Consider the following 20037-nt stretch of genomic DNA (forward strand, 5'->3'; position numbering starts at 1 on the left):
GGGATAAAAAGGTGTGCAGCCTAGGCTAGCATGAAAGGGTCAGGAGCAAATTCATACTCTCCAACGTCTTATGTAAACCACACACAGTGAAACAAAAATGTTACTAGAAAGAAAAATAAATTAAAAAATTTATAAAGATAAAAAGAAAGTGAGTGTTAATGGTTTAATTACATCCCCTCAAAGACAGTTTCAAGATCTAACCCCTAGTACCTGTGACTGTAATCTTCTTGGAAACAGTCTTTGCAGATGCAATGAAGATAAGGCCATACTGAGTTGGAATGGGACTTAACCCAATACTGTAAAAACAGACACACAAGAGAAAGACACCATGCTGGAGACAGACAGAGATTAGAGTTAGATTGCCTCAATAAGGAGATTAAATAACTCTCCTAAGTCCTCTGAACAGAAAATGTTGAAATCAAGGAAATGAACTACATTTTTCCTTATTTCAAAGAAAAGATATTGAAGAAAGAAGTTGTTCTGATACCTAAGAGTAGGATTCTGAAGGGTCAGGCCTCTTTTCCATGAATTGGAAAAAAATTAAAAATAGCTTTACCACTGGAAAAGGTAAGTTTGAGTATCTGCCTTGCAGAAGAAAGTCCAAAATCTTCCCTATGGTTCTCTATCCATCCCTCCCCCAGCTGTAGGTTAAGCAGCAGGGTAGCTGCAAACATTTCTTATCCAGGAAGAAGGTTACAGCATGAAGGAGGCCGTACTTGAGCGGACAGTATAGCATGCCAGCTCAGAAAAAAATGTCCAGAGATGACCTTGAACACCAAATTCCTTCCAACAGAAATGACCGTTTCACTGTGGTCATGAGAGGAAGACCTCTTGAGAAATATGAGAGAAAAGAAGAAGAAAGAAATTTCCTCCCTCCTATTGAACGTTCTGGAAAACTGATATTTTGTGGACCAACAAGACTGTGGAAAGAAAAAACAAAAGCCACTTTCCCTAATGTTATCCTCAGCTCTGTGTATACCATCAGTTCAGTTCAATTCAGTTCAGTGGCTCAGTTGTGTCCGACTCTTTGCGACCCCATGAATCACAGCACGCCAGGCCTCCCTGTCCATCACCAACTCCCGGAGTTCACTCAAACTCACCTCCGTCAAGTCGGTGACGCCATCCAGCCATCTCATTCTCTGTCATCCCCTTCTCCTCTTGCCCCCAATCTTTCCCAGCATCAGAGTCTTTTCCAGTGAGTCAACTCGTCGCATGAATTGGCCAAAGTATTGGAGTTTCAGTTTTAGCATCAGTCCTTCCAATGAACACCCAGGATTGATCTCCTCTAGAATGGACTGGTTGGATCTCTTTGCAGTCCAAGGGACTCTCAAGAGTCTTCTCCAACACCACAGTTCAAAAGCATCAATTCTTCGGCGATCAGCTTTCTTCACAGTCCAACTCTCACATCCATACATGACCACTGGAAAAACCATAGCCTTGACTAGACGGACCTTGGTTGGCAAAGTAATGTCTCTGCTTTTTAATATGCTATCTAGGTTGGTCATAACTTTCCTTCCAAGGAGTAAGCATCTTTTAATTTCATGGTTGCAATCAGCATCTGCAGTGATTTTGGAGCCCCCCAAAATAAAGTCTGACACTGCTTCCACTGTTTCCCCATCTATTTCCCATGAAGTGATGGGACCAGATGCCATGATCTTTGTTTTCTGAATGTTGAGCTTCAAGCCAACCTTTTCACTCTCCTCTTTCACTTTCATCAAGAGGCTTTTGAGTTCCTCTTCACTTTCTGCCATAAGGGTGGTGTAATCTGCATAAGTAACTATAAACCACTGCCTCTGCTTCAGAAGAAGGTAAAGGTAGCAGAAAGCCTTCCTTTATGCCAGAGGAACAGACAATGTGCTAGGTATACCTCTGAGTGGTTGAACTCACTCTCTGCCTTGAAAAGCCCCCAGATCTCCCCGTGGAATGCTCACACAATCATCAAAACCCATTTCAGTCCCTACCTGTGAAGTTTTTCAGGCTCCTTTGTTCTTATTCTCCTGCTATTAGATGAGGGGACCATCCCTCTTGTGAGCCACTGCTGTAATTTGCATACATTCCTATAATAAAATTTATCCCTCTGAATTTCTATTGTTTGGTTAAAAGATTGTGTCATTTGTTAAACTCCAATCACCTTAAAGTCAAAGATGGTGTCTTATTACCTCTTGTATCTCTAGTGTCTGACACGGACCTAGTAAATATTTTGACATGAATAGAAATTCACTCTGTAAATATGAAAGTGAAATTTTAAAATCATATTTAAAATCATTGTGATTATTAAGAATATGATCTCCATTATGATATTGACATATGGCTATTAACTTAAAATTCATTAAAATTACATAAAATTCAAACGTAAGTTCTTCAATCCTTTCACATCTTTCGTGCTCCACAGTCATGTTTGGTTAGTGGATACAGACCTGAACAGTTTTGATGTAGAACACTTTCAAAATTGAACAGTGTTGAAGAATATTTTCAATTTTTTACGAACAAATGTATCCTTTTTGAAAAGTGAAGACACAAACTTGAACTGGTGAGATTGTGAATTATTTTATATCCCTAAATTACATGGAGATGTTCAGTGATTCCTCATTGTTGTGTATGATCTATTTTAAAGTAGCAGAAGACAAGACATTGAAGTGATGGAAAATTTGCCTTTCCTACTTACAAGCTGTGTATCCATGGGAAAATTACTTGACTTCTCTGGGGTTCCATTTGCTCATCTGTAAAAGGGATATTAAATAACCACAGATAGTCCACAAAGCTGTTGCAAATATTAAATAAGATACTTTGTGTGTGTGTTAGTCACTCAACTGTGCCCAACTCTTTGAAACCCTATGAGCTGTGGTCTGCCAGGCTCCTATGCTCGTGGGGTTTCCCAGGCAAGAGTACTGGAGTGGGTAGCTGTTCCCTTTTCCAGGGGATCTTCTCAACCCAGGGATCGAATATTGCAGGCAGATTCTTTACCGTCTGAGCCACCAAGGAAACCTCAAATAGGATGCTTTATATACAGTTAAATCATAATATTCAATAAATTACTGTGATTATCTTTATGGAAACTACACCTCAATACTCTAACCCATTAACACAGAGGAACTTCTGAGAACCATGAATAGATTCCCTCCTTAGCTTTTAAGACTATCACCTTTGGTTTTGACATGCTATGAACTATATAAACTTTTGCAAAAGCAAAGACTGATTCTAACCTGATCAGGACTATGATTCTGACTCTGCATTTCCAATATCTCCATTTCATCATCTGTGAAACGGAATAACACAGTCTTATGGAATTTTTGTGATAAGTAGACATGGTCCCAAAAGAGCTAAATACAAAAGTTGGCAATTTGTTGTATGCACTGAATAAACTCCAGAAATAAATGTCTATTTCTGCTACTGTTATTGTTGTCGTTCTTATCTTTCTACCAAGAGTTATCACATGTCTGCAATACATTTACTGCTAGTTTACTGAATAAATGAATGAACAAAAGAATGAATAGAGTATGCTAAAGCAGTAAATAGCTTCTTCCAGTTATGGACTGATAATGGATTATGAACAAAAATCACTAGCATAATCACTTCATGGGAGTCTGCCACATAATTAAACTGCTCCTACAGAACTTTGTATATCCCAGGCAGTAACGGGTAGGAGGAGAATATGATTTTACCAAGACAGCTTAGAGCTCAAGACAGCTTTGATTCTTATGACCCTCATGATTATGCAAATATTATTTTGGTTTTCTGCTATATTTATGTACAATACATAATAGACTGCCCATTAATATTGACAGTGTGCATTTTCTGTTTATACTTCGATTTTTGACACTGACCACATTTCTTTCAATAAGTAAACTCTGCTTTAGTCAAAGCCATTATAAAAGCAGTCCAGTGTTTCACAACAGAAAATCAGATTTAACTAATCATTTGACAAAGTTTTGTCAAACATTTTGTATTTATTAGCACCTCTGCTAATGCACCTCTGCATTAGCACCTCTGCTCAATGCAGAAAAGTCTAAAATGATTAGGGTCAGAAAAGCTGCCTGGGATGACCTACAATGCAAATGTAACGCTTAGATGAGTGTGTGCTAAAGTCACTTCAGTTGGTCCCACTCTTTACAACCCAAGAACTGTAGCCCACCATGCTCCTCAGTCCATGCAATTCTCTAGGCAGGAACACTGGAATAGCTTGCTGTGTCTGCCTCCAGGGGATCTTCCCAACCCAGAGATCAAACCTGTATCTCTTATGTTCCTGCACTGGCAGGTGAATTCTTTACCACTAAGGCCACCAGGGGGGCTTCCCTGGTGGCTCAGAGGTTAAAGCTTCTGCCCCCAATGCGGGAGACCCGGGTTCGATCCCTGGGTCGGGAAGATCCCCTGGAGAAGGAAATGGTAACCCACTCCAGTATTCTTACCTGGAGAATCCCATGGATGGAGAAGCCTGGTAGGCTACAGTCCACAGGGTCGCATAGAGTCGGACACGACTGAGCGATGGAATGGAATGGAATGGAATGGAAGGCCACCAGGGAAGCCCATGCTTAGCTGAGGCTGATGGAATGTGTTCAGTGACCCTACAGATACAATTACAGTGTTTGGGCTAGTTATTCTCCGAGTGTCCTGAATAGATCCATTCCCCTCTCCTCCCCACTCAGCCCAGGAGGAGGCTTAATCTCTCTGGTTTTCTTGATGGGTTGTCTTCCCTTTAGGTTTGATCAGTGGGAGGAAGGAAAGGTAGTTACCCTACTTCAGTTCTCACCTCTGGTGGGTACTGCATCCCACTAGGAGCATGGCTCCCTGGACGCGTCCTCTCACTTAGCTCCAGAAATTCAACTCTTCTCCTGTCCATCAGCCACATGGGCGGGAATACCTTTCCTCCATTGTCCATTCCTAGGTGCCTCACCATCCCTTGTTTCATGTGGCTCACTCTGAGCACACTCTAGAACAGCCCCGTAATCAAATTGCTTTCAGTTAAATTCTCTGCGGTGAATTCTGTTTTCTACCAGACCCTGACTTATACAAAGATTAAAAGAGAGAGCTCTGTTGCCAGGTATATCCCAGGTATTTGACTATGGGAAAGTTACTAAATTTCTCCTAATTTTAGCTGACTTTTCTACAAAATGGGGATAACAATAGTATTTATTCTACAGGGTTGTGAAGTTTGTATGTGATAGTGAGGGACAATCTCATGACTCTTCCTGGAATTTTGTGTTAATATGCTCTTGTCTGGGGGGTCAATGATGGAGGAAGTTCATATTTCGCAGCTGTAAAAGAGGCCAGCCTGAAAACGTAATGCAGGAAGCCAAAGCTGAAAGAATTGATGAGAAACTCTGATAAAGGCTCATCTACTAGCAAGACTGTTTTGTATTCCCCTTCATAGTTTAAATCAGTTTGGGTTGCAGTATTTACAATCAGAAAACATACAAGGTGATAAAAGAAATAAACTGTTCTCACATGTTTGCTTATTAGATGTTGATACCATACACATAGTTTTTTATAAACATTTACTCTTGGTAAAGCAGCCCATTCCCCAGGCTTGTTGAATGATATGCTTTGATAGCTTTTTAAAAATTCTACACAAAAGAATTTATAAAACCAAAGGTTTAACTAAATGCAGAAATATTTCTAATACATCTAGTAACTACAGAAATGTTTATGTGAGCAGATTGATTACACACATAGTTTTAAAACTGATTTAGTATCCAGTATTCTTTTTTTAGACCAATAAGAAAAAGTCAGTTTTGTGCCTTATCAACTTAACACTGAATATAGATTAAGTAAGTTATAATATACAAACATCAAAGGACAGGGGTAGAATACAAACCTGAGAACTTGAAAAGATGTGCTGTTTTTATCAAGAAAGCAATGTCTACTCTCTTCAGAAGACTGAGTTTAGGGAAGATTTAAAATTACGCCTTTATACAATAGTAATTTTAAATGTACTTGTGAATTTATTTTTTTCAAAACAACGACATTAGCAAAAATTTTACATAGCCTGAATTGAATTCACACACTCAAATGAGGCTTTATCAATAATAATGGGGATGAACACATTGCTAGACTATGTCAACGGAGCTAACACCCCTGCCATGAGTTACAGAAGATTGACACCGTTTTTATTTGATTCTTTCTGGAAATTAAATGCTCTACTAAAATAGTTTACTCCAAATTTTACATTTAGTGAAAAAAGAATATCTGCAATAGCTCAGTTAACATCAATAATAAGCTTCAAAAAAGGATTCTGAAAATGGCAGGCAAAATATTTTTTTATTGTAGGCAATTATTTAAACTGCATATTTGGCTTTATGCATAATAAGTCATGTGGGAAAAACATCCACATTGCAGATAGATTTCCAGTATCTAGTTTTCTTTTTTTTTTTGTTTTTTTCCGAGCAATGACATTAATGGGATTTTGCCAGGTTATAAAAATGAGGGTTTTCTTGGGAGCTACTTGTAGTTTCCAAGCTGAACGGCAGCACGCACATAGACACATCGGAAGGTGGATGGCTGGATCTCCCAGTACTGGACTGGGTTGCTGAAAAGGCTCACTCCTGAATAAGAAGCCTTCTTGGTGTTGTATCCGGGTGGGCAGAAGTCATTAGAGCCGATTGCAGAGATATTGTTGTTGTGAAGGTAGACAACCTGCAACCCCAAATAATGGCACATGGTTATTTTTCTCTAAATATACAGAGACTGGACAGGTAAACACTTAACTCATTTTTAGCATGCTAATGCTTCAGTTTAAATATCTTAACACTTATCACACCAAATGTTTGATTTCTCTCTCCCTTTTTAATCTTGTTTTTCCCTTCCTTAGTCTTCCTCATCTCAGTGTATGGCATTTCAGTCTTTCCAGATGACTCAGGCTAAAAGCATTGTCATTATCCTTGACTCTCCCTATCTTATACTCTTTGCCCTACCATCAACAAATCCTGCTAGTGTAACCTTAAAAACAAAGCAAAACATGCAATCCAGTTCTTCTCCCCATATCTCCTCCTACAACCTTATCCAAAGCCACGATTATCTCCTTCTAAACTATTGAAGCTGCTCTGATTGTGCTTCCTGTTCCCTCTTTTGCCTTCTTGAAGTCTGTTCTTTTTTTTCTCTTTTCTACCTTCCTACTTCCTATTATTTTAAAAAGTAAGCAAGTTATATCATCTTGGCTCAGTACCCCAGCAGCTTCCCATCTCATGCAGAGTAAACTCTGAAGTTCTCACGACGGCTGACACATCCTACTTGCTCTGGGCATCCTTCTTCTCCGAGCTCATCTCAGACACTGTCCAGTCCAACCTCCCCGACCCACTCGCTTCTCTTCAACTTGAGCACTGTCCCTCCTCAGGCTGACACACACCGTATCCTTCTCTTGCCATAAACTGCCAGGCTTACTGACTCATGTAATTCATTTATCCTTACCAAAGAAGTCTTTCTTGACTATCCCATTCTGCTATTTGCGGTTCCAATTATATTTATTTTCATTCACAGCAGTGATCACTGTATTTGCTTTTTGTCTGTTGTGCTCCTCTAAAATAAAAGCTCTATGAGGCGGGAAACCTGTTCTGCTTTGTTTGTGACTATATCTCTGGTGTCTGCTAGAACAGAGTAGATGTTCAATGAATATGCGTTGAATGAATAAATGAATGATTTCATGGTTATTTCATAAACTGTGTCCACATGGAATATTATGTTTTCAGGGCAAAGATAAAATTATAGACTATTTAAAGAATTACTTAAAAGAAGGAAGTAATATAGTGAAGTATGAGAAGGTATAGAGTATTAGAATCAGAATTAAAAATAACAAGCTCTAAGAAATACTTGAATGTCACTGTATTTGGAATAAGCAGACCTATAAATTTTTAACAAAAATGTATTCTATGTTACAAGTTCTACTCAGTGAGCATATTATAGTATATTAAAATTTTTTTCTGAAATATATTTTATGGTTATGTTTAAGACAATGGCAATTTGTTCACAGATTTTTTTTTAGCAAAACTAAATATCAGACTTAAAGAGAAGTTTGAAAATGAGTTTTTACTCCCATTATTTATATGTGAATTCTAAAGAATAGAAGTGATTGATCATAAAACCAAGTCAAAAATATAATGGTAAAGCAATAATTTCTAAAGCAAGCTATAAAATCTATGAGGTCCTTCCTTAAAATAACTGACTTGAAATACTGTTCCAAACCACCAGAATATTTGTATTCAGTGAAGAGTCTTAAGAAAAGGTTTATAAAGAGAACAATAGATGTCTCACAAAAATAGAAACAAGGGATATTAATATCAAAACAATATATGTAAGGTTTGTATGTGATTCTCAAACTTTGAAAATTTCTTGTTGTCATTTGACAGAACTGCCATATGATCCAGCAATCGCACTCCTGGGCATACACACCGAGGAAACCAGAATTGAAAGAGACACATGTACTCCAATGTTCATTGCAGCACTGTTTATAATAGCCAGGACATGGAAGCAACCTAGATGTCCATCTGCAAACGAATGGATAAGCTTTGGTACATATACACAATGGAGTATTATTCAGCCATTAAAAAGAATACATTTGAATCAGTTCTAATGAGGTGGATGAAACTGGAGCCTATTATACAGAGTGAAGTAAGCCAGAAAGAAAAACAGCAATACAATATACTAACGCGTATATATGGAATTTAGAAAGACGCAAATGATAACCCTGTATACGAGACAGCAAAAGAGACACAGATGTATAGAACAGTCTTTGGGACTCTGTGGGAGAGGGTGAGGGTGGGATGGTTTGGGAGAATGGCATTGAAACACGTATGTTGTCATATGTGAAATGAATCACTAGTTCAGGGTCGATGCATGTTATAGGATGCTCGGGGCTGGCGTGTGGGGATGACCCAGAGGGAGGATAAAGGGAGGAGGGAGGTGGGAGGGGGGTTCAGGAGGGGGAACTTATGTAAACCCGGGCGAATTCATGTCAATATATGGCAAAACCAACCAATATAATATTGTAAAATAATTTGCCTCCAATAAAAAATAAATTAATTACTTAAAAAAAAAAAAAGAAAGGAGAGGTGCTTGGTGAGAGTTTATGGCTAATAGTTAAAATAAGAGAAGGAAATATCAAGACATAAAGCAAATGTTAGTTTGTGTAAAAAGGAAATTAAATTTTCAACTCATTATATGAGGTCAATATTTTCTTACAGCCAGACAAATCATCACAAAAAAGAAAGCTATAGTCAAAATATCACATATGAATATAGACAAAAAATTAACAAAATACTAGAAAATTGTATATCACAACATATAAAAGGACTGTTCACTATGGTCAAAACCAAACATGATTTTTCTCAAGGATGCAAAATTTATTTAACTAGAAAACAATTAAGTTAATATAGCATATTTAAGGAATAAAAGCAAAATCACATGATCAACTCAACAGAAAGAGAGAATATTGGAAAAAAACACACATTTATGATAAAAATTTTCAGTAAACTAAAAATCAAAGGAAACATTTTTAACTTGATAAAGAGTACCTACAAAAGACCTATAACTAGCATCATGCCAAATGACAAAAGGTAGGTTGCCCTTGTAAAATAGGGATCAAACAAAGATGTCTAATTTCTTTTATTTTTTTAATTGGAGGTCATATGTATCCCAGTGTTCAAAGAGGTCTAATTCCATCACTCCTACCAACATTGTATCATAGATTCTAGCCAATGCAATGAAGCAAGAAAAGAAATTTTAAAAATTTAGATAAGAAAGAATAATTAAAATTCTCTTTATTTACAAATTACAAGATCCTGAATGTAGAATATCCAAAGGAATGTATTAAAAGTATTACAACTAAAAACAATTTTAGCACAGGACACTAGCATTAGGACAGAAGATAAATATACAAAAATCAATTAATGTCTATAAACTAACAAAAAAATTCAAAAATAAAATTAAAGGAAACCATTCATAACAGCACCAAAAATAACAAAATTTACAAATGAACTTAATAAATTGTAAAACTTGCAAACTAAAAATGCCAAAATATTGCTGTGAGAAAATAAAGACAAAATAGAGAGAGATACCATGTTTGTGCATTGGAAGACTCAAAGTTGTTACAAGGAAAATTCTTCCCTGAATGATCTATAGATTCAACACAATTCCTATCGAAGCCCTAGCAATCTATTTGAGAAGAAATGAACAAGCTGGCCCTAAAATTTGAATGGAATGCAAAAAAACAAGAACAGCTAAAATTTTGAAAAATAACAAGGTTAGAGAAACTTCATTTCTAATTTCTAAATATAATCAAAACGTATAGCACTAGCAAAATAAAATGTTATATCCATACAATGAAGTGCAATTCATCAATAAAAGTGAATGAATTACTGTGATCATATGCTGTGATATGGATGACCTAAAATTACTCTGATAAGTGAAAGAAGCCAACCACAAAAGCCACACCTTGTATGATTACATTAGAAATGTCTAGGAAAGAAAAATATATAGAGCCAGAAAACAGATTAATGATTCCCTGTGCCTGGGGACGAGATTGAGAACAACTAGAAATAAATATATAAGAGGCCTATTTTGGAGGTAATCAAAATATTCTAAAACTAGATTGTGGTGATAGTGGGATAATTACATAATTTTACTAAAAATATTGGGACTGTATGGATATAGAAAAAAAAGTAGAGTAGGTGAAACCCCTCTAGAAATGCAGGAAATATGAGGACATGGATACCAATTAGAAATGGGAAACTAAGAGTAAGGTCCTTTTGAATGTGGGGCCCTGTGTAAATGTCCATGAAATTTGCTGATATTCAACAAAGATTTCAAAATGGCATGTTTGGTAATTCTTTTCTCTGTGACCACAGTAAGACACACTATATATTGAGCTTTTAGTATATATAATCTTTTTAAAATACATAATTTAAATAACATATTTGTTTAATTTCCTCAAGATAACAATGGAAATCTTATATTGTTATATATGAAATCACTATGACTACTTAAAGTAATAAGTATAACTTACATTTATAGATTTATGAACTGTAAAGCTCTATTAGCATAGTGAACCACTGAACCATATCTTCTTATCTTTAAGAATACATGATAACTGATAATTTATATGAAGTTAATTTGGTCACACTGCTATGTAAAGATGTCTGTTGAAACTTCTACAAGTTGTCTGTTGAAACTCAAAGTTAAAACTACTATTTTATTTCATATCTATAGATTACAGATGATATCTAACCACTATGTATTTGTTACACTGATCTGTGACTTGAAACTAAAAAGAATTTACATTCTGAAAGCAAGTATTATAGTAAAATCAAGGTAGTAGTCCTAATTTCTAAAAAATTAATACTAATTTAAACCTATATATCTTACAGAACCAGAATGAATATTGATGTAGAAACATCAAAAATATCTCTCTGTAAAAACATTTATAAGCAGAACTTCCTGCCTCCAGGCATCCCAGTAGGGATGGTTTGCTCTCTAGATATTCCTCATAATAGTTAGTGGCTTTATATTACCTGGATGTACTTATGATCGGCCAGCCCACCGGGCACTTTGATAAGCTTGTTGTTGTTCAAATGAAGTTCCCTCAAATGAGGAGTGTTGGCCAAAGAGCCATTGTCAACAGCAGAGATGCTGTTGAAACTCAGTCCCAACCTGCAACAGAAAACAGAAATGAATGGATCCACTGCACGTGGATGCCTTCTTACAATAGGAAAGGAATTTTTTTGTTTTGTTTTTGTACTTACTGTTACCTCTGCCTAGTGTGATTTTTTCCAAACTATCTGAGCTTGGATAGAGCCCATTTGTTCTTAAGGTTTCATCTCAGATACAGTCTACCCCTAGTGAATGCTCCTATAGCATCCTGTTGACACCCTCTTGTAACACTCAAGGGACTGTGTACTTGTGTGTCTTGCATTGAGAAAAGTGACTGTCTTGTATACCAGTACTAACACAGAGCTTGATGTGATCAAGAGTTGATTGTATAATGAATGCAATTAACTCAACTGAGGTAAAATGAAAGGGACACTATTACTATCTTGGTCACATTGTAAATCAAGCAATTGTATATTTATTGTACAAATTTATTTGTTGTAAATAAAAAGTGAAAGTTTGTAATGTCAATAAATCTACCTGCCAGAAAGCTTAGCAGAATATGTGTTTGAAAGAGTCTATCAATAACAATCTGTTACTGTCAGAATATGCCGGGTGTCAATATTCCTGGCTTCTGACTCTGATCTCTGAGCTATGACCCCGAGAGCCCTGATCTCTGACCCTGATCTTGCCCCCTCTTCCATTTCTTATACAATGCCACTCAAGGTTCTGGGTTGTATTTTTTTAATTAAATGTGTAACAAGTGAGAGTCTGCAGCTTCGATGTTCCTTCACAGCGCATGCTAGGTCACTTCAGTCATGTTCAACTCTCTATGAGCCTATAGACTGGAGCCTGCCCGTCTCTTCTGTATATGGGACTCTCCAGCAAAAATACTAGAGTGGGTTGCCATGTCCTTCTCCAGGGGATCTTCAAGACCCAGGGTTCAAACCCGCGGCTCCTGCTTTGCAAGCAGATTCTTTACCGCTGAGCCACCATGGAAGCCCTCCCTCATAGTAAGTCAGATTCAAAACTCAGAAGAAGCTGACTTGAAGACAGAACCACTGTACCCAACATTCTCGGAATAAGTATCTGTCAGAACCGGGGTGCTGTCAATCCAAAAGGGCAGAGATAGATGAGGCAATAAAGTGGTGGAAGAGAACCAGAAAGCTCAAAGGGAGAGAGAGCAGAAGAATCTCTTGAATTCCTTCAAATTTAGTGAAAAAGACTTGGCCCTTTTTGAAGAATGATTCCTGCTTGCCTTCAGTGAGTTGAGATTTTTGAGCCCTTTTGGGATTTAGATTTTGGCTTAGGGCTTCCCTGGTGGCTAAGCTAGTAAAGAATCTGCCTGCAATATGGGAGACCTGGGTTCTGTCCCTGGGTTGGGAAGATCCCCTAGAGAAGGGAACTGCTATCACTCCAGTATTCTGGCCTGGGGAAGTCCATGAACTGTATAGTCCATGGGATCCGCAAAGAGTCGGACACAACTGAGAGACTTTCACTTTAGGTAACCAAAGTCTTCCAATTTTCATCATGCCTTAGTATTTGAAATAACTGAAATTAAAGTGTGCTGATTTTAGGCTATTAATAACACAGGTGGTTTGCCTTACTTGTTGATTATCAGCCTGGTAACTTGTCTCATTATATTTGGTCTTTCCCTCAGTCTTAAACTTGCATCTGTTTCTTATCTTTCTTTTCGATTTCAGAACCTTGACTCCCAGTTCCTATAGCACTCCAAGTCCCATATCCAATTTGGACTAATACATTTCTTCAGTTCAGTTCAGTCGCTCAGTCACGTCCGACTCTTTCCTAATAATCTAACTGAAGGAAACTACATTTTCAACGATCAATTTATGCTCACTCCTCAAATGTTTTTTAGAATCTATTACGTTAAAGACTTGTTCTAGGCTTGTGAAAGCAGAGGAGACATGGCTCAAAAACCATGATTCTTTCCATCAAAGAAAATTCCAACTATTAGGACAGAATATGGTATATATGCTTAATACGAAAAGGGAAGTTTGCCTGAAAACCACTTATATTCTTGCAGAGGGACATACAAGATTTTCTCTTTACTTGTTCCTAATAACTAATTGGAATATTTGCCCTGCAACAATGTTCTGAGATTTGTGGCTGCTTTTTTCTCCTTTTCACAGTTTTGATTTTCAGCATCAATGTACCTCTCATGTTCCAGAATCAGGGAGGAGCAAACAACATAAGGATTTGATGCTTTACAAGACAGATTTTTCTGAACTTGATTCCGAAGAGAAATATATTTAATCAATTCAAGAATTGAGAAAGTTTGCTTGGCAAGTGAGGCAGTTTACTTTTATTTAAAGACTGGAATTCAAAATCCTTTTAAACAAAAATCTTCATTTCTATTGTCCTTCTCAAAGTTTATTAGCTCTTTGTGCTTCTGTTTGATAAAAAGTATGTGATGTTAATTTTAAAGTGTGGAATCTTAAAGTCTCCATACCACTTTCAGTACAAAATAAACTTACTTTTCTAAAATGGCAAAATACTATTAATGATTTACCACATTTAGAATTTTATACTATTGCCAATTCCTGCTACTTATACTCCTCCTAATACTACTGATAATAATCCAATAATACCTGTCCTAAATGGACATGAAACAACAGGCTGGTTCCAAACAGGAAAAGGAGTACGTCAAGGTTGTATATTGTCACCCTGCTTACTTAACTTATATGCAGAGTACATCATGAGGAACGCTGGGCTGGAAGAAGCACAGGCTGGAATCAAGATTGCCAGGAGAAATATCAATAACCTCAGATATGCAGATAACACCACCCTTATGCCAGAAAGTGAAGAGGAACTAAAAAGCCTCTTGAGGAAAGTGAAAGAGGAGAGTGAAAAAGTTGGCTTCAAGCTCAACATTCAGAAAGCTAAGATCATGGCATCTGGTCCAATAACTTCATGGGAAATAGATGGGGAAACAGTGTCAGACTTTATTTTTTTGGACTCCAAAATCACTGTGGATGCTAATTGCAGCCATGAAATTAAAAGACGCTTACTTCTTGGAAGGAAAGTTATGACCAACCTAGATAGCATATTAAAAAGCAGAGACATTACTTTGCCAACCAAGATCTGTCTAGTCAAGGCTATGGTTTTTCCCGTGGTCATGTATGGATGTGAGAGTCGGACTGTGAAAAAAGCTGATCGCCGAAGAATTGATGCTTTTGAACTGTGGTGTTGGAGAAGACTCTTGAGAGTCCCTCGGACTGCAAGAAGACCCAGCCAGTCCATTCTAAAGGAGATCAGTCCTGGGTGTTCATTGGAAGGACTGATGCTAAAGCTGGAACTCCAATACTTTGGCCACCTCATGCGACAAGTTGACTCACTGGAAAAGCGTCTGATGCTGGGAGGGATTGGGGGCAGGAGGAGAAGGGGACGACAGAGAATGAGATGACTGGATGGCATCACCGACTCTATGGACATGGGTTTGAGTGAACTCCAGGAGTTGGTGATGGACAGGGAGGCCTGGCATGCTGTGGTTCATGGGGTCGCACACAGTCGGACACCACTGAGTGACTAAACTGCACTGAAGGTTTCCCTGGTAGCTCAGACAGTAAAGCATCTGCCTACAATTTTGGAGACCCAGGTTTGAACCCTGGAGAGGGGTCGCGAAGATCCCCTGGAGAAGGAAATGGCAACCCATTCTAGTATTCTTACCTGGAAAATACCATGGATTGTGGAGCTGATAGGCTCCACAGTCTGTGGGGTCACAAAGAGTAAGACACAACTGAGTGACTTCACTTTCTTTCAAAGACACTTCTACACAGTGAGAAATGCAACTTATCTTCTTACATTTCTCTCTAGCTGCTGCTGCTGCTGCTAAGTCATTTCAGTCGTGTCCGACTCTGTGTGACCCCATAGACGGAAGCCCACCAGGCTGCCCCATCCCTGCGATTCTCCAGGCAAGAACACTGGAGTGGGTTGCCATTTCCTTCTCCAATGTGTGACAGTGAAAAGTGAAAGTGAAGTCGCTCAGTCGTGTCCAACTCCTAGCGACCCCATGGACTGCAGCCCACCAGACTCCTCCATCCATGGGATTCTCCAGGCAAGAGTACTGGAGTGGCTTGCCATTGCCTTCTCCGTCTCTCTAGCTAGAGAGGCTTAATCAACATAGAAAGGTAGGTAACACTATTTTGAATATTATTTTCTCCATTAGAGACTAATTAAAATTGCTTTAGATAATGGGTTTCTTATCATTTGAGGCACCAGGGTTATATATTGCAGCTACAGTCACATGCATATACCACCTTCATCCCTACACTCCCTTGGGTCACTGGGGCATACCCAGAGAAACAGGAAAACAGCATTATATAAGCATCTGCTTTTATGTATTTCTCAAAGATAAATGATATGCTTTGTATTTATATATCCACGATGAAATTTATATGCAAAAAAAAGGAGTGAGCCAACTTGGCATAACACTATGCTTCTCAGCAAGGACATTCAGCAGTACATGTGAATTAGGAGCAGACTGTTCATGAAGACCGGAGAAGGCAATGGCGAGCCACTCCAGTACTCTTGCCTAGAAAATCCCATGGATGGAGGAGCCTGGTAGGCTGCAGTCCGTGGGGTCACTAAGGGTTGGACACGACTGAGCGACTTCACTTTCACTTTTCACTTTCACACATTGGAGAAGGAAATGGCAACCCACTCCAGTGTTCTTGCCTGGAGAATCCCAGGGAAGGGGGAGCCTGGTGGGCTTCCATCTATAGGGTCACACAGAGTTGGACACAACTGAAGTGACTCAGCAGCTTAGCAGTTCATGAAGACAGTTGAAAGGGTCTGCCAACACTCTTTTTTTACTGCTTCACCAGATTACAAATATAAACAAAATTGAAATTAGGTTAGAAAGCAGAATGGGCATTAATGATCATCTATAAGGAAAAAAAGTTTAGAAGGGTCAGAAAAAAAATTTTGTGAGTATATTTAATGTCCAGAGAGACATTTTCAACTCTTCAGAGAACAGGAGTTAGAAAATCACATGATATATATTCTAATACATGCTGTAAGATGCCCAATATTTTCATGTCCTGCTAGCTTTCATTTTAATACATTTTCAAAGTCTGAATACTATGTTATAATTACTTAGACTTCTGTTTGATACAATCAAGTTAGAATATATTGAATGAGAATATGGATTTAATCAAATACTTGGTACATATGATATATCTTAATCTAAAAACAGTATGGTATTCATAAAATATAAGGCTGATATTAGTGGACTTATGATAAGTACACTATTTCATTAGTTTTTTTTTTTTTAATAATTCAGCAAAGCTGAAGTTTGTGGTTATTAGTAACAAAAACAAAAATTGTGGTACTGGCAAAAAATCAATCATCATGTTTCTAATTCCAAGCGTATAGGCACTAATATACTGATCCATTTCACTGATACAATATTATGAAATAACGTTATTACTTAGCCAAATTATTCAGTCCTTTCAGGCTAGCTGCATCAACTTTGGTGATTTTGTTGCCATCGAGATGTAACTCAGTAAGGGAAGGAGGAAGACCTGCAATATGGAAATACAGGAAGTTAAATTAGCAGAGAAATATAATTAGAGAATGTATGAAGACTTAATGCAGACACATGTCATCAATTTTCCAAATGACATTCAATTTCAAAGGATTTGCTTTGCATCTTATTCATCACTTTCGCTTTTCATCTTTTTCCTTCATCCCTTTTACAATAATACATGTTTTCGGAAGTAGTATAAGCCATTTCTACTTTTCTCCTAAACTGATTTTAACAAACTGTGTTTGCTATGGAATAGATTATCATGAAGTAGATTTTTGTCCTAGACACTGTCAATACAGTTGCAGAAGTGGAGTCAAACTTTGAATCTCATTAGTTTCTCATACCTTTGTTAAGGGGCTCACACTGCCATTGACAAAGGATAATGACTCTAAAATTAAGCTTTTGGCATTTGAAGTATAAATAAGTAATTATGGATAAGTTCAACCTATAAACACACTTAATCATGTATTTCCTTACTGAGATTCATTATTAACTAACACTTATATACTGTGCTGGCTTTAGTTTTAATCAATTTTTCCATAAAAAATCAAATGTTTCTGTAACATGATGTGTAGAAAGAGCTTCAGTTCAGTTCAGTTCAGTTCAATCACTCAGTCACGTCCGACTCTTTGCGACCCCATGAATCACAGCACGCCAGGCCTCCCTGTCCAACACCAATTCCCGGAATTCACTCAAACTCATGTCCATCGAGTCAGTGATGCCATCCATCCATCTCATCCTCTGTGGTCCCCGTCTCCTCCTGCCCCCAATCCCTCCCAGAATCAGGTTACATTCATTACTACATTTTTAGAGGTCATAGCCATTCACGAGGTACTATCCAGACAGAGCTAGAACAAATAATCTCACAATTTGTATGGAAATACAAAAAACCTCGAATAGCCAAAGCAATCTTGAGAAAGAAGAATGGAACTGGGGGAATTAACCTGCCGGACTTCTGGCTCTACTACAAAGCCATGGTCATCAAGACAGTATGGTACTGGCATAAAGACAGAAATATAGACCAATAGAACAAAATAGAAAGCCCAGAGATAAATCCACGCACCTATGGACACCTTATCTTTGACAAGGGAGGCAAGAATATAAAATGGAGAAAAAAACAGTATCTTTAACAAGTGGTGCTGGGAAAACTGGTCAGCCACTTGTAAAAGAATGAAACTAGAACACTTCCTAACACCATACACAAAAATAAACTCAAAATGGAATAGAGAGCTAAATGTAAGACCAGAAACTATAAAACTCCTAGAGGAGAACGTAGGCAAAACACTCTGACATAAATCACAGCAGGATCCTCCATGACCCACCTCCCAGAATATTGGAAATAAAAGCAAAAATAATCAAATGGGACCTAATTAAAATTAAAAGCTTCTGCACAGCAAAGGAAACTATAAGCAAGGTGAAAAGACAGCCTTAAAATGGGAGAAAATGATAGCAAATGAAACAACTGACAAAGAATTAAGCTCCAAAATATACAAGCAGCTCCTTCAGCTCAATTCCAGAAAAATAAACGACCCAATCAAAAAATGGGCCAAAGATCTAAACAGACATTTCTCCAGAGAAGACATACAAATGGCTAACAAACACAAAAAAAAATGCTCAACATCCCTCATAATCAGAGAAATGCAAATCAAAACCACAATGAGATACCATTTCACACCAGTCAGAATGGCTGCTATCCAAAAGTCTACATGCAATAAATGCTGGAGAGGGTGTGGAGAGAAGGGAACTCTCTTACACTGTTGGTGGGAATGCAATCTAGTATAGCCACTATGGAGAACAGTGTGGAGATTCCTCAAAAAACTGGAAATAGAACTGCCATATGATCCAGCAATCACACTCCTGGGCATAAACACCGAGGAAACCAGAATTGAAAGAGACACATGTACTCCAGTGTTCATTGCAGCACTGTTTATAACAGCCAGGACATGGAAGCAACCTAGATGTCCATCTGCAGACGAATGGATAAGAAAGTTTTGGTACATATACACAATGGAGTATTATTCAGCCATTAAAAAGAATGCATTTGAATCAGTTCTAATGAGGTGGATGAAACTGGAGCCTATTATACAGAGTGAAGTAAGCCAGAAAGAAAAACACCAATACAGTATACTAACACATATATATGGAATTTAGAAAGATGGAAATGATAACCCTGTATATGGGACAGCAAAAGAGACACAGGTGTATAGAACAGTCTTTGGGACTCTGTGGGAGAGGGCGAGGGTGGGATGATTTGGGAGAATGGCATTGAAACATGTATATTATCATATGTGAAATGAATCACCAGTCTAGGTTCGATGCATGATACAGGATGCTCGGGGCTGGTGCACAGGGATGACCCAGAGGGAGGATAAGGGGAGGAGGGAGGTGGGGGGTATTCAGGAGGGGGAACTCATGTACACCCGGGGCAGGTTCATGTCAATGTATGGCAAAACCAACCAATATAATGTTGTAAAGTAATTAGCCTCCAATTTAAAAAAATAAAAAAATAAAAATGCAGTAATGTAAGTACAAAAGTTTAAATACTATATTTTCATTTCTTCTTGCCATCTGAGGATCTATTACGTTTTTAGACAGTTTTAAAAAAACTACATATTGTTCCATTTACAAGAACAGCAACAACTACAAAGAAAATAGCAAATTGGTTACATGGAGAACTAACATCTGCTTAGCAGATAGGGTTGGTTGTTTGTCTCTAATGAATAAAATTGGAAAATCACAGGTTATGTTTGGCTTGAAATTTTCATTACATCCCACTGAACTCAGTCAAAACATTCTATGTAATGTAAAAGTTTATTCCATATTTTATTTGAAAATGACTATTATTTTCTTAACAGTAGTATGATTTGTGTGGGAGATTCCAGAGAAAGGAACTTCTGCTTTACTAACTGTCTGTTATG

The 20037-nt window shown here is 37.7% G+C and overlaps 1 protein-coding gene across 3 annotated transcripts in view; it reads right to left on the reverse strand.

The window, feature by feature from the left end:
• Window positions 1-6236: 6236 nt before the first annotated feature.
• The window catches only part of DCN (decorin), a 40251-nt gene continuing 26450 nt past the window's right edge, over window positions 6237-20037 (reverse strand). For all 3 annotated transcript variants that reach the window (XM_055394918.2, XM_055394917.2, XM_055394919.2), the window contains exons 6-8: window positions 17021-17114; window positions 11496-11634; window positions 6237-6630 (exon numbers count right to left, since the gene is read on the reverse strand). In XM_055394918.2, coding sequence (XP_055250893.1) covers window positions 6436-6630; window positions 11496-11634; window positions 17021-17114 — 428 coding nt within the window. In that variant the 3' untranslated portion in view covers window positions 6237-6435. The remainder of the gene's footprint in view (window positions 6631-11495; window positions 11635-17020; window positions 17115-20037) is intronic.

The sequence above is a fragment of the Moschus berezovskii genome, chromosome 6, assembly GCF_049115385.1.
Source record: "Moschus berezovskii isolate FMDL1 chromosome 6, NW_MosBer_1.0, whole genome shotgun sequence".
In the NCBI taxonomy this organism is placed as follows: domain Eukaryota; kingdom Metazoa; phylum Chordata; class Mammalia; order Artiodactyla; family Moschidae; genus Moschus; species Moschus berezovskii.